Below are 13338 nucleotides of genomic sequence, written 5' to 3' on the forward strand. Positions count from 1 at the left end.
AGATAAAGAGTTTTTCCTGGGGCGTAAGGAAAAGGGAGAGCAGTGATAGAGGGCCTCTCTCCTGCAGCTCCGCTGGCTGCATTAGCCCCACGCTTTATAATTGTGTGAAGGGGGCACTTCCAGTGGCTCTCTCATTACTCACCGGTATGCCAAATCCCTGGTATCCAGACACACCTTGTCCTCTAGCTTTCTCTTTCTGTCTGTCTCACTCATTTTAGGATGTCCCTCAGCTCCATCACCCCTCAGCCTCCCTATTGTTATTTTGACCTACTATTGCTATATGTGCTTAGCACCTTCGCTTTCCACAGACATACCCCTTTGTCAGACTGGGACCTATTGTTCAGCAGTTGTCACGACTGATGTCACCTATACTTTGGAGTTAACGCTTTAGTGTACTATTGCCTGTTATTGTATTGGCATCAGAGTCAATCATGTGCTGATTGGTATGAAGTGAGAACAGTCAGCACCAAGTAAGAGGCAATTAGATGGCGTTATTGAGATGCCTTGAGGGCTAATTTGCTTCATATACTTATGGTAGAAGTACCCAGTGATTGTATTGCAGCTCCCGACACAGGATGTCCATCTTTTATCTGCATTGTTGTTGCTCGTTTGTGATTTTAAGTTCAAACTGCAGTGAGTTAAGGACACTTATTACATGGTTGCTTCGGATAGTTTACTGTTAAACGTTTCTTATTAACATCTCACATTTACTGACAGGGTGTCTTTTCAATCTCTCTCCAGAGGGTGGTACGTGCGAGGTGATTGCTGCCCACCGATGCTGTAACAAGAATCGTATCGAGGAGCGCTCTCAGACAGTCAAGTGCTCCTGTTTACCGGGGAAAGTGGCCGGAACGACACGCAACAAACCCTCCTGTGTGGATGGTGAGAACATCTAACGTGTTTTAAACTTATCTATAAATGCTCCTCTGAGAGACAGTCCTTGTCCGTCTGATACCTGTTCTAGCAGATATACTACTACCTGCGCTCTCCCAGTATAAATGACATCCAGAGACAGTACAGAGAGCATGTGTCCTACATGTGTGGCATTTCAGTCAGAAAGCTCACGTTTGAAACGACTGCTTTCTTACAGGGGAAGATAACAAATATGATGCAAATAGAGAGTGAAGAGTAAACAAACCCCTTAGCCAACAGGTGGATGCTGGGGTAGTGCAGGGGTTGGAAGAGCAGGATGCAATGCAGGGCAGGTGCAGCACTGACGCGTCAGAGGGAGAGACAGGAAAATTCTGGGGCTTGATTAGACTGCCAATTTGGGGGATTTAGCACGAAAAGAGTGAGGTTAATGTGCATGACATAGTGCAGCTCAGGTCGCCTGCCTCGCCTAGCTGACAGGATCTGCTTCATTTTGCAGCAACATATTTGTGGTACTCACATTATTCTCTGGTGAAGATTTTTTGTTCAAAAAGTAAAACTGCCACAGTCAGTATCAGCCAAATTAGGAAATTAACAAATTTAGTTTGCAGAATTATATCACATTAAAAGTTACAAATTTCATATAAAAATTCAACTTTAGATATAAATCCATTACTTTATGCTAGACCACATAAGAGGAGGTGGATGACTGACTGATTATAGTTCTGCATTTTTACTGAAGTAAAAGGATAAATATACAGTTTCTACATATTTTTTTTTAATTGTGAGAACTTGCTATTATTACTTAAGAAAACTTCTGTTACTGAACTTTACTTATACATACAAAAGTCGTTTCAAATGTGAGATTTACCATCTCAAGTCTGACGCAGGCTTTAATAAGCACTTCAGATGAAGGCATACAGTATATTCAAACACAATTTCTCCACTCTCAAATGGCAAAACTATGTTTAACTATTAAGAACCCAGTAGTGCAGTGCTGCTGGGCATCGCGGGAGCTGGACGATGATCCAGTTGGCCTGCAGAACTCCTAAATGGAGAGAAATTTGCAGATCGCATTGCCCAAGGCATCTCAGAAATGAATGACTAATAAACAGAAGTCAGGGAAGCTCCAGGCTAGTGCACTTGAATTACCTCAGTCGAGAAAAACAATCAGGCATCGGCAGCTCCATGGGGAGAAAAAGGGGGAAAAAGCTGACAGGAAATCACAAGTCTGCTGAGACAGAACTGTGATGCCCCTTAATTCAACGCAGCTCATTTGTGGCTCCTCAGTTTCGATCTTTTCACCTTCACCTTCATTTACGATCAAAGTCATGTGTCTGCCCTCCCGCCAAGAAGTGACACCAAAATATCTTCATTAAATTACAAAGGGGGGCCAGACAGGCATGGACAGTGGGCCTCACAAGATTAGCCAGCCACAGCTGAAACTCAGAAAGATCTTTGGATATGAAATGGAGCCACTCCTCTGCAGCATCTAGCAGACAAGGCAATCATTTTATATAAATGCAGATTCTTTCCCTTTTTTTCCTACCCAAGGCCTGCAGCGTAAAATACCTGAAAACCTTAATGTCAGACTGAGACCTTTCGTTATCGGCAACTACAAATTACACCCTAGACCTTAAGATAAAAAATGTTAGCTGACTGCAGTGTAAAATGTGAATACAACTTCAGGTTTTTGGGGGAGGTTTTTTGTAGTAGTTGTTTCTTTTTTTTACACCGAGATGAGGAAATCCAAAGAAGTTTTCCACCAAAGCTGGACAAAGATATAATTTTTGTTTTTTTTAAAAAGTACAGACTGAGACACAAGGGTGAAGAAGAGGGGCTGGTGTAAACACTTCATGCCTCTGTGCTTCAAGCTCCCACAGTGAGAGAATCCTTGTTGTTAGTGTATTGATTAACAAGCACTTACAGAGGAGGTGGTGATAAAAAATGGAAATGACAAGTCACTGAGCTGCACTGCTACAATACTGAGCATCGCTGCCCCTTTTGAGTGGTAGTGACCTGACCTTTTAATAATTTTACTTCCTTTATCTTGCCTCGCCTCCCTACTTGGATAATTTTCACCTGCTTGAAAGTGAATCCGGCTCAGTGTTATTTATTTAACACCTACCAGGGGATAAAGGCTGAAGGGCACGCAAAATAATTATGTGATTATTCATGAGAGCTCATTTGCAGTCAAAAGTGTCAGGTTCTGACAAACAAACACCATTAAATTGAGCTTTTTATTTCTTTTTCAAGTGTGACACTGGAAGGAGGAGGTCACTTCGTTCAAGGGTGTCGATTATCTGGAAAAGTTGCATGTTTGTCAACTTGCCCCAGTGGGCTTCCAGTGCACTATGTGAGGGATTATAGACTTGTGGAGTCAGTGGCCTGTCCCTTCAGCATTGCACCAGCCTGGCCCAGATGGAGCTTTCTCCCCAGGTCCTCATGTTATTAATGTTCCATCCAGTTGAGGAACGATGTTGCTCATCTTGCCACCCCCTGGGGGACACCTGCTGTCACTGTACCATACACAGGTTATATATCCACAAAAAAAATTATATATAATAACATATAAAAAGAAGGGCTAGTGTTCTGATATAATAAGTCAGAACCTTTAGAGGTCATTTAGTCTGGACACACATACAAAGCCCGGAGGAATGAACACTTCCTTATTTTTAGCCAAATTTGCAGAAACAGGCAGTCTCTCTGGCGCTCTGTATTATTGGTCATTAGCGTCAAACTCCAGCATCAAAGCCCACAGTGAAGATCAGTCCCATTGTCAAGTGTTTACTGACTCGTGGAGAGGGGCTACATGGGGTTATCTCAGTTGCTACTGGTAACTGTTGTGGCTGTTAATAATATATGGGGAAGTGAGGACAGCTTGCGTCACGCTCACTGGGGGTCTACTGTCAGATTATCCTCATAGTGGGAATTGATTATTAGTTTTGACAAGGAGAATTATGTCCCAGTTATGTCAGGGCCAACGAAGCTCCAAGTGAAGAACATCCCTTTTAACAAGTCAAACGCTCATATCTCTCCAGCCTCACCAGACCAATCACATGCACTCAGATTAGGAGCTCATCACTGCACCGCTGCCTTTATCCCCGTGTATGAGACGAGTAAGCCCTCAGCCGCAGCACCCGAGTACACACTTACATATGCACCCATTTAATAAACACATGCATGCTGACGCCTAATTATGCATACGTGTGTACTGTCGTGTCGCCGCTGTAGCGGTACACTCATTCAGCGGGAGACGCACCCAGATGCCCGCTCGCTGCTGATCACTGGTGGGGAATGAACCCTTCTGTTTGGCTGCAGGCGTGTAGAGTCGAGCATAACAGGTTGTCATGGTACATTAGAGATACATCCTGGGGGGGACTACCTGAGGGAAGGGACAGTAAGTGCTGAAGTTTTTCTCTTTTTTTCACATACTTTGTGAATTTAATAAAATCTTTTTTTTAGTAAACACAGTAGATTAACATGGGATACTTTGACACACTCTTAAATCAATAGCATCTTCTCACAAGCACAGCTGGTGTCAATATAAGCAGGAAGGTGGTGGTTTTCCAAACAGAGTACATCCTTGTTGGCAAAGATTGTCCTACAAAAAAATAGCCAGTGAGGACTGACTACTACACGTGGTTGCATGGACAGCAAAGTCCAACCTGATGACACCCAAGAACAGCAAAGTCTTCCTGTTATAAAATCTCAGCTCCCACAATTCAGGTCTCACTGCTTCACAGACCCCCTGCTACTGTAATTGTATGTGGTTGCCAAGACACGAACCTGCTGCAGATAGAGCTCGAGGGTATGGACAGAAGGAGCATATTAGAGTGTACTGTACAACAAAAACATCTTTCTCTTGCTTTAACGCACACAAGGCAAGACTAACAAACACTGAAATCCTCCTGGGTCACAAAGAGATGTTTTTTTCCGGGAGGGGGGAGTGAAGATAATGATTGCGAGGAACATTTTCTCCTACACTGTTGTCACATCCCACTGAGCTCTCACAGCACTGATGATGTGATTAGGCTCTAACCTGTAACCTGCAAGGAAAAACATCTGACCCTGAGCTGAGGTTTAAAGGTCATCATAGTTTTCTTCCTTCTCTAACCACTTCTCTCAGCTTTTTAAGCAACATGGCATCGCCTTCCTTGGTCTCACTATCAGAGTAACAAGTCCACAGTGAGCTGAGAGAAGGGACCCACAGCAAGATCTATGTCACCTGTGTGGGAGCAGCAGTCGGATTTTTACCCACATAAAGAAATGGAAATAAAAATATACACGTTCACAGACAGAACCACAGAGTTACACTTACTGCACATTTAAGTTAAGACACATTGGAAATGAAATATTTAGATACTGCATTGCTTGTAAAATAGAGTACTGATAGTGAGTGGAAGTTATTAAATACTGTAATTTAATGCCAGTTATGTCATAAATGGAGTAGTTTTAACCAGCATTACTCTGTAATACCGGCCCAGCACCTGCCAGTATTTCTACGTCAGGCTTTTATGGATGTTTGTACTTGTAACTGTGTGGTTTTCAGTTTCACTTGAACTGGTGAAATGGAGGCGCATCATAGAAAAAATAGTTTGCAGCATTTATGAGAATTAAAGTGGAGTTTTAAACACTTGCTGAGAATAAAAAATATGGAGACCCTGGACTTTGGTCTGCAGGTGCTGCTGTGCCAGGGTGTCCATTACAAATTCAGAAATTCACTAAAGCTATGATTAGAAAGCTAAACAATATTTTCTGAATAGCTAATCAAATCTTGGCTCTCTCTTTTCAGAGAGGGGCAAAGATTAATGTAGAATAATGACTATCTGAAGCTGACCTCAGGTTCAGGGGTTCAAGTCTCAATCCTCGCATAATTATACAATTGCTTCATTTGTTTCATGCTCCTGTGACCCTTCCAGTGCTTCACTGTGGAAAAATACTTGCATTTATAACTCCGTCTCATTAAGATGAAAGCGGGTCCTTCTAATTCTTTGAACGTGAGAGGGGGATAATTTGATCGACTGTTTGCTTTTGTGCATGATTATATGAATGGATGATTGATTGGACCTTTCTTTTGTTAATAGGTGAATATTCAGGGCATTTGAAGAGCACTGGTTAACTTAGATAAAGGGAAAAACACACACAAACTCAAAATACCAGATGCCATCGCATTACAGATAGATCACGATAAACGGAAAGCTGCCGTTTTTTGCTGTGATTAATTTAGAAAAGTCACCCAAGTGACTAACATTAACTATTAACTACATTGGAACCTACAGACACGTATTCACATTTTGGCACAGAAAAGGATCAATTCTCTTCCTCATTCGTCAAGGTGTTCAAACATTCTGCTACGTGGCAAGGGACGTGTCAGCAAGTTCAATCCATCACAAAACCCGCTAACAGTGATCTGACAGATGCACTTGTAAAAAGGTCCATCGCTTCATGTTATTTCAATCAAGTCCCATTCTCAGTTGGTTTGTGCTATCAAAGCTAAAGACTCCGAGCTTGCTACAAAATCGCTGACATCTTGAATCAACACCCCTCCTGTCCGTGTGTTGATTATTCGAAGACCATCTGTTATCGCTGACACCCTAATGCAGCTATTTTATGGTAATATGCGAGGATGGTTTTAATTTGTAATGGTGCTTTAAATCACATTCAGCGCCTTCATCTTGTAAACAGATGGATCTGAAAATTAATGGATGGCCACCAAGGAGGATTTCGGACAGTGGCCCAGCATAAGTCCCCCACACACACTCCCTTTCACTCCCCAACCGTCACAGAGGAGGAGTAAAGTTTGCTGATGTTGGAACAAAGGTTATACCCTCTATGCTGACGACTGCACAGAGAGCAGTTAAGTAAAACGACTGTTGGAGGTCAGTGGTCACCAGAGAGTGATGCATGGATCCCAGCCCAGAGATCCCTCTTCTCCATTGGTCAAGGTCAAAGCCAGATGTCCTGGCCGGTGCACAGCCATGTACATGTAGTGTCTGTGTTCCCACTGGGCTTGGGACTGTCTATTTTTTCTTTGTGCTACTGGTGTAAAGACATGTCATTAAGAGCGCTTTCTGAGGTTTTCTTGAGCCATTGTTGTTCTCATACAGCAAAAAATATACTGATGGCAATAATAAATTAAGCGATGAACGTTAATAAGATGTATTTCATAGTCACTGCTCATTAAATTTTACTTTTATTGCAAGATGAGAAGCTGTCAAGATGTTAATTAAGATTATGATAAAGTGCCTTTTTAAGAGATGGTGACTCTTCCACATCAGGTGGTCTGTGCGGTGGAATAACTATACCAATATACTTTTTACCACAGCCCTGCACCACTGCTTCAGTTTGCTGATATGCTGATATGTTTTAGCACTCTCTCCGGCTGACAAATTAATTTTGAAGCTAAAGAATGGCGAAAGATACTTAAAATTATAACTTGAAGCGGTTGTTGGTGACTGTGAATACTCCTCGTCCAAGGCGCAACGAACAGAACAGAATGGTTAGAGCATGCTAAGGGAGTGCAAAAATAAGTAAGAAGTGCCAACAACAAGGGCCATGAAAAAAAATACATGCAGCTAGAGGTGCCAACAAATTATCAATGTCTATGTAGTATTTTTTTGGTAATTATTTTCTAATACCTCAATCCTTACATATTATTATATACATAATGTAGTAGCTGATCTCAAAACAAGGTAACATTACATGTCCACTACATGTACATCGTTTATAAATACAATTTTAATCACACAGCAGTGATACACCCAAAAATGGCAAGCGTTCTCTCTATGTTCAATCACTGTACCTATTTCTTCACTGAAGGTTTCAATATACATTAATTTATAGAGACATGATTGGCTTTCAAACAATAATTTGTTGTAAATAAGATGCGGCGGATGTGAGCACAAGAACAATTTTTGTCTCCTTATAAAACACACCGTAAACACACACATAAAAGATCATTCTGAACCGTTGAAGGTTACACTGGAAGTTCAATACGCAAGAATGGATGTTTGTAATGTAACAACATGGAAATTATTGAGTGAAAGGGGCTTTTTTAAAATAAAAAAAGATATGCAATAGATTGTCCAAGTTCAGTATGTAAACCCGTGGGCTTTCATGTGTAGTTTCAATCAAGTTCAATCTAAAACAAGTAAGGGTCATTTTAAGTTAATGTTACAAGAACATGAAAAACACATATTTTAGCATTAAAAAGTCCTGTGCAGAAGAGCTTACAATGAAGCAACTAAACAAACAAACAAACTGAAGGTGGAAGGAAAGGTCAATAATATGCAGTACTTTTAGCCACCCATTTCTTTATATTGCTAGAAAATCGGAAATGGATGTAGCATTTTATTGATATGCAAACATACATGGAAGTAACTTAAGGCTTGCTGTCGTCATGCTGAAAAATGAAGTACTTGAAAGTCAGATACTTCCCAGATGGTATTACATGGTTGGTCAAAATCTGATCATACTTTTGTGCATTAATATTTCCATCAGTTTTGACCAGATCTCCAACACGACTGGATGAAATGCAGTCCCAAACCATTACAGATCCTCCACTATGTTTTCAGTGTTGGGCAAATTACTTTGAAAAAGGAATTAATTATAAACCTCACATGTCTAAATTTACAGTTATGTTTTCATTTTGATACACTATATTTACACCACTGATCTAAAATCTGACAAAAAACATAAAATCCAAGTAGAAAAAGTTATATTCTTTACTGTAACAACCACAAACATGTTTAATGAATCATATTTCATAACTTTAAATGAAAATATAAATTTAATATAAAGTTTAAAATGATACGCACACGTTTTGCACGCAAAGTTATTTGCAGCCATACCTTTCACCTTTTTTCTTTATAACCATTTCAAACTATTTACAGAACAATCAGGTGTTTTCCATTAAATAGGTTGCCACACAAATTATTTGTGCCACTCCAAAAAAAAAAATTCTGTCCACTATAAAGGAGAACGTCACAGCCTGATACCTGCAGGTCTGACAGCAGCAGGCGTATCACTCCTCCTGTTTTCTACCTGGAGACACCGTTTACACTGTAATCTGCCTTTGGTTGCTTTTTGGCAGCACCTGTAACATTCAGCAGTTGCCTCATTGTTCTGACACACAACACAAAACTATGCACTACACTAAACATTAACTACACAAGACAACACAGTAACTACACACTCCACACACGCTAAACATCACAAATCTGTCACATCTCAAAACTCGCGCACTCTCTCTTTTTTTTGCTCTCTCTCTCTCTCGCCATCACTCCTAAAACTTCCCCCTGTTCCTAAACAATCAAATTTCATGTTGCCATATAATTTTTTGATTGGTCGACATTGTATATTTTCTCACCAACACAAAAGAACTGTGTTTTGTTTTGTTTTGTTTTATTTATTTATTTATTTTTGGTCATAAGCAGAGAGTGCTTGCTAGCTCTATCGAAATTATTCCGGAAAAAACGCCGTGTATATATTGTTTATCATGACTGTGGTTTTACGTGGCCTATCAACACAATTTAAAAACTGGTGTATATCACCTTGTTGCTTTGTCATCTTGAAGTGGTCATGTGATTGGCTTACCACGACTACTTTATTCTTCCTCAGTCAAACAGCAGCATTCATGCGATTGTTTTGCCCCCCTTAGCTCCAGGTGTTGTTGTGCCAGAAAGTGATTGCCGTCCGCGGGAGCGCGCGCAGCTGCTTAAAGCTGTAGCGCCCAGATTACTTAGCTCAGCTACTTCCATGCAACTGATATAAGGTGCGGTAAGCAGAAGACAGCTTCAACCATCTGTTTGTTGAAAAACAGCATTTTCTTGTTAGTAACGGTAACGGCGTTGTAACGATAGAAATAGTAATTAGTCAGATTACTCGTTCCTGAAAAAAGTAACGCCGTTACTTATAACGCCGTTATTCCCATCACTGCATGTTTTACAGGTGGATGTAGACACTCACTGTTGTACCTCTCTCCTGACTTCCTCCATAAATATTGATGACAAATTTTGATTAGTCTCTCAGTCATACCTGTTGCCACTGATTTTCAGTCAGATTTTTGCGTAATTTGACATACATCAGCTTTTTCTACTCGTTTCCCTTCCTGAAGAATGGCTTCTTGATAGAAACCCCTCAACTGAGACCATTTCTGCTGAAGCTTAACTGAACAGTAAGTAAACCAACTGAAGGGTCAGATGCATCTCTCAGACTTTCTTATATTGTTCTACTGTAGATTTTTAGTCCTGCTGCGTCATTGTTTTTCCTCTACAACTTTCATCAAAACATTTTTAAGAACCCACTGCACACCATGACAATATATGCCAGGTTTTCAGCTAATACCTCTTTACCTCTACTTGTTGTTTCAAAAACACTATTTTATGCCTGTCCAACTGTTTGATCTTTGGCATTTTTCCTAGGTTCAACTAAAGAATGGAAAGAAATTGTGTGTTTTTGTGACAAGTAACAGAGTGACTAAGATACAATTTAAGTGTCTGTTACACACTAAACTGATTCAGTCCTTGAGCAAGGTGCCTTATTTATTCTTGAGTGATTCATAGATTAAGGTTAAGTAAATTAACAAGCACAAAAAACAGGCAAAGAAAATCTTCTAAAAATGGTACAATGAGTGAAAAAGCTGCTAATGTCAATAGAAAGACTTTGCCCTTCAGGAAACCCAGTAAAGACCACTTTAAGAATTGCAATAAAGTCTGGCTCCTTGAAACCAAAAGGCAAATAAATGATGGGTGGATAAACTGAAACTTATAGATGGATTTCAAAGTAAATCAAGTCTTCATCTCACAATGACAGGCTGGCAAGACCCTAATTCAATCAGCTTCTTTCTGAAAATGTTCTGTAATTTGGCAAAATATAAAAAATGAGGGGTAGTTTAAGACTTTTGTACAGTAGTGAAAATGAGGCCTCTTATCAGTGTTAATGATACACTTGAATGCTGCAAACAAAGTGGTAAATCTTCTTCAATATAATAACCATTTACAAATTAGCAAAAAAAAAATCATTAATAATCAACATGTAACAAGTGCGAACAGTCAGCTAGAATTATGGCTCTTCCCTAATTATAAACACTGCATATTTTTACATTAGTCGTTAATAAAGTGGACTGGTACACGCATAGTGCTTTTCTGCTTCAGCTCAAACGGCTGCCTTCCACAAGCCTCATTCACCCATTTCCATAACACTTTATTTTATCACTTCGAGCGCTTTTGTCTAAGATTTACACACCCTCTCACACTCCAATAGATGCATCAGGGCCAATTTGGGGTTCATCTTGCCCAAGGATACTTTGACATCCTCGCTGGAGGAGCCACGGTTCGAGCCACTGACCTTCCTAGCTACAGCTGCCCCTAAACTAAATGAAAATTGAGGGATGAATAAAAAAACAGAAAAACAAACTATTTGCATTCAATGCGTTTTTTTTAGACTGCTGTATGAACAATCTACTTCATGTGGAAGCATTTCAGGGTTAGAAGAAAGTCATTTCACTGCGAAGCAGTTCTCATGTGATGCAGCTTTTTAATCTCCCACCTCGTTTTTACTTCTTTTTATTCATCTTTCTTTTTCTGCCTTTTCCTGTTTTTTGTTTGTTTGTTTGTCTTCCTGGTTTGGTTTAAAGGAATTGATTTTTGTTTTGCCAGACACTCCTTTACCGTTCTTCAATTTCAAGTGAACTCAGCATTCACATTGTTGGCTATAAATCCTCCTGGGTTGTTGGGGTATTGAAAAACAACTTTTTGGTTTCCTGTTCACTCTCTGGAGTGACGGGAGAGGGCCAGCAGAATGATAACACTGGCACATCATCATCACTCAGTAGAAAACACATCTCCTCAAGTCTAGTTCTGATTTGCAACTTAATGAAGGCTTCCTGCATACTTATGATTTGGCACCTAAAACAGCTCAATGTAAACACAATTAAACATGGGAAATATTTAAGACACGGAGAAAGCCAAGATAAGGAAGCACAGTTTATGGTGGACCAACATGTAATTAGTGTATAAGGTAAACAGCCACAGGGGAAGCCAAAGGGAGAATTTACAGCCGGTTAGTAGATGCTCTCGTTCCTGTATTTAGTATTCTTGGGGCTCATGGAGGGGAAAAAAATGAAGGAGGAGACAACATAACATGGTGAGTTTACTGAACAGCAGTGGTCCAGTCTCTCTCTGGTGTATATGTATGTGTGTGTTGGTTCACACTGAGCTGTAGCACACTGTGTGCTGTGAGGGACGGCACTTTAACAGTCTTCTTCCATCAGGTAGAGACGACATGTTGCTCATGCTCACAATTGATTGGTGGTTGGTCTGTAACCTTGGCAACACATGCTGGAGGGTAAAAAAGTATATTTTCCAAATGGTTCAGAAAAAAAAAAACAAGGTTTGGAAAATGAAATGATACAGTTTTAACTCATTGTACTTACCCAATAATTTGACCTTCACGTCCTCTTTGCGTCAACAAGATAAAAGGAAAGATGCTCTTTAAAGAGTGAATTTAAGAAAGCACAGTGCATGCTGCAAAAATTCTGTTGGGACAAGAGATCACTTATCATCTGAAAACCTGCTTTGAAGTTTTAACTTTTTCTGTCAGAAGGCTCTAACGGGGGAGTGTGAAAAACAAAAAGTTTCTTTTTTCAAACTTCATGGTTAATAAATGAATCACAGCTTGACTTTGAAAGACTGGTTTTGATTTGTGCTGGGATTTACAGTAACTTGAAGAGAGGTTCCCACTCTGACAAATTGCAGTGGGAACCTAGAGTGGAATTTAAAAATTTAAAAGACAAAAATACTACAAAAATATAAAATGCACAGGGAAGGATGTTACCCCGTATGCTCAACTGAATCTAAACTACAGCCTGGGCTGGTTCTGGTATTTTCTTTTATGTTTAAAATCAATTTGATACATTCACACCCACTTGGATCAATAAGATCAAGCAAAGAACATGTGATTTTGTTATTATTCAATAAAAGAAAAGTAAATTCCAATTCAGCAGCCTTAGATGATGGCCATTTAAAATTCTTATTGGTTGTAAGGTGAAGATTAGCATTTCGTAACCTGATTAATCCCTGTATCAAAGCGTAGGCAAAGGAAGGAATAGCTGAGCCTCAGTGTAAGTTCGCGAGAACTAGAGTTATTGGTGTAACCACCAACGACAAGCTCAAAAAAAAGACACGAAGCTTCTCAGTGAAAAACCTATTTATGCAGTTTTTAATGTGTATTACACTTGGGACAACCAGGAGGGATTTTAATGTGGAAGCGTAGATCAAAATGAGCTATATTTGAAAATGAGTAACTGATATTTTTAGTTGTATTTTCAGTTGTATTACATATGGCAGTTTGTTGGCAAGTAGCAATGGTATAAGCACTATAATGCTCAGTGACGCACAAGCTATGAAACACCCAGGAGGCTGGTGGTTTGCAACTATAAAAACATATGGACTGAAGTAAATTAAT

At 39.8% G+C, this 13338-nt stretch overlaps 1 protein-coding gene across 4 annotated transcripts in view; it reads left to right on the forward strand.

Moving 5' to 3' along the window:
- tafa1b (TAFA chemokine like family member 1b) overlaps positions 1–13338 on the forward strand; it is a 119646-nt gene that overhangs the window by 96038 nt on the left and 10270 nt on the right. For all 4 annotated transcript variants that reach the window (XR_014873979.1, XR_014873980.1, XM_085158710.1 and 1 more), the window contains exon 3: positions 742–882. Coding sequence is in view for 2 of the 4 variants with exons in the window: in XM_085158710.1 (XP_085014836.1) it covers positions 742–882 (141 nt within the window). In the remaining 2 variants the exon portion in view is untranslated. The remainder of the gene's footprint in view (positions 1–741; positions 883–13338) is intronic.

The sequence above is a fragment of the Neolamprologus multifasciatus genome, chromosome 5 (assembly GCF_963576455.1).
Source record: "Neolamprologus multifasciatus chromosome 5, fNeoMul1.2, whole genome shotgun sequence".
Taxonomy (NCBI): domain Eukaryota; kingdom Metazoa; phylum Chordata; class Actinopteri; order Cichliformes; family Cichlidae; genus Neolamprologus; species Neolamprologus multifasciatus.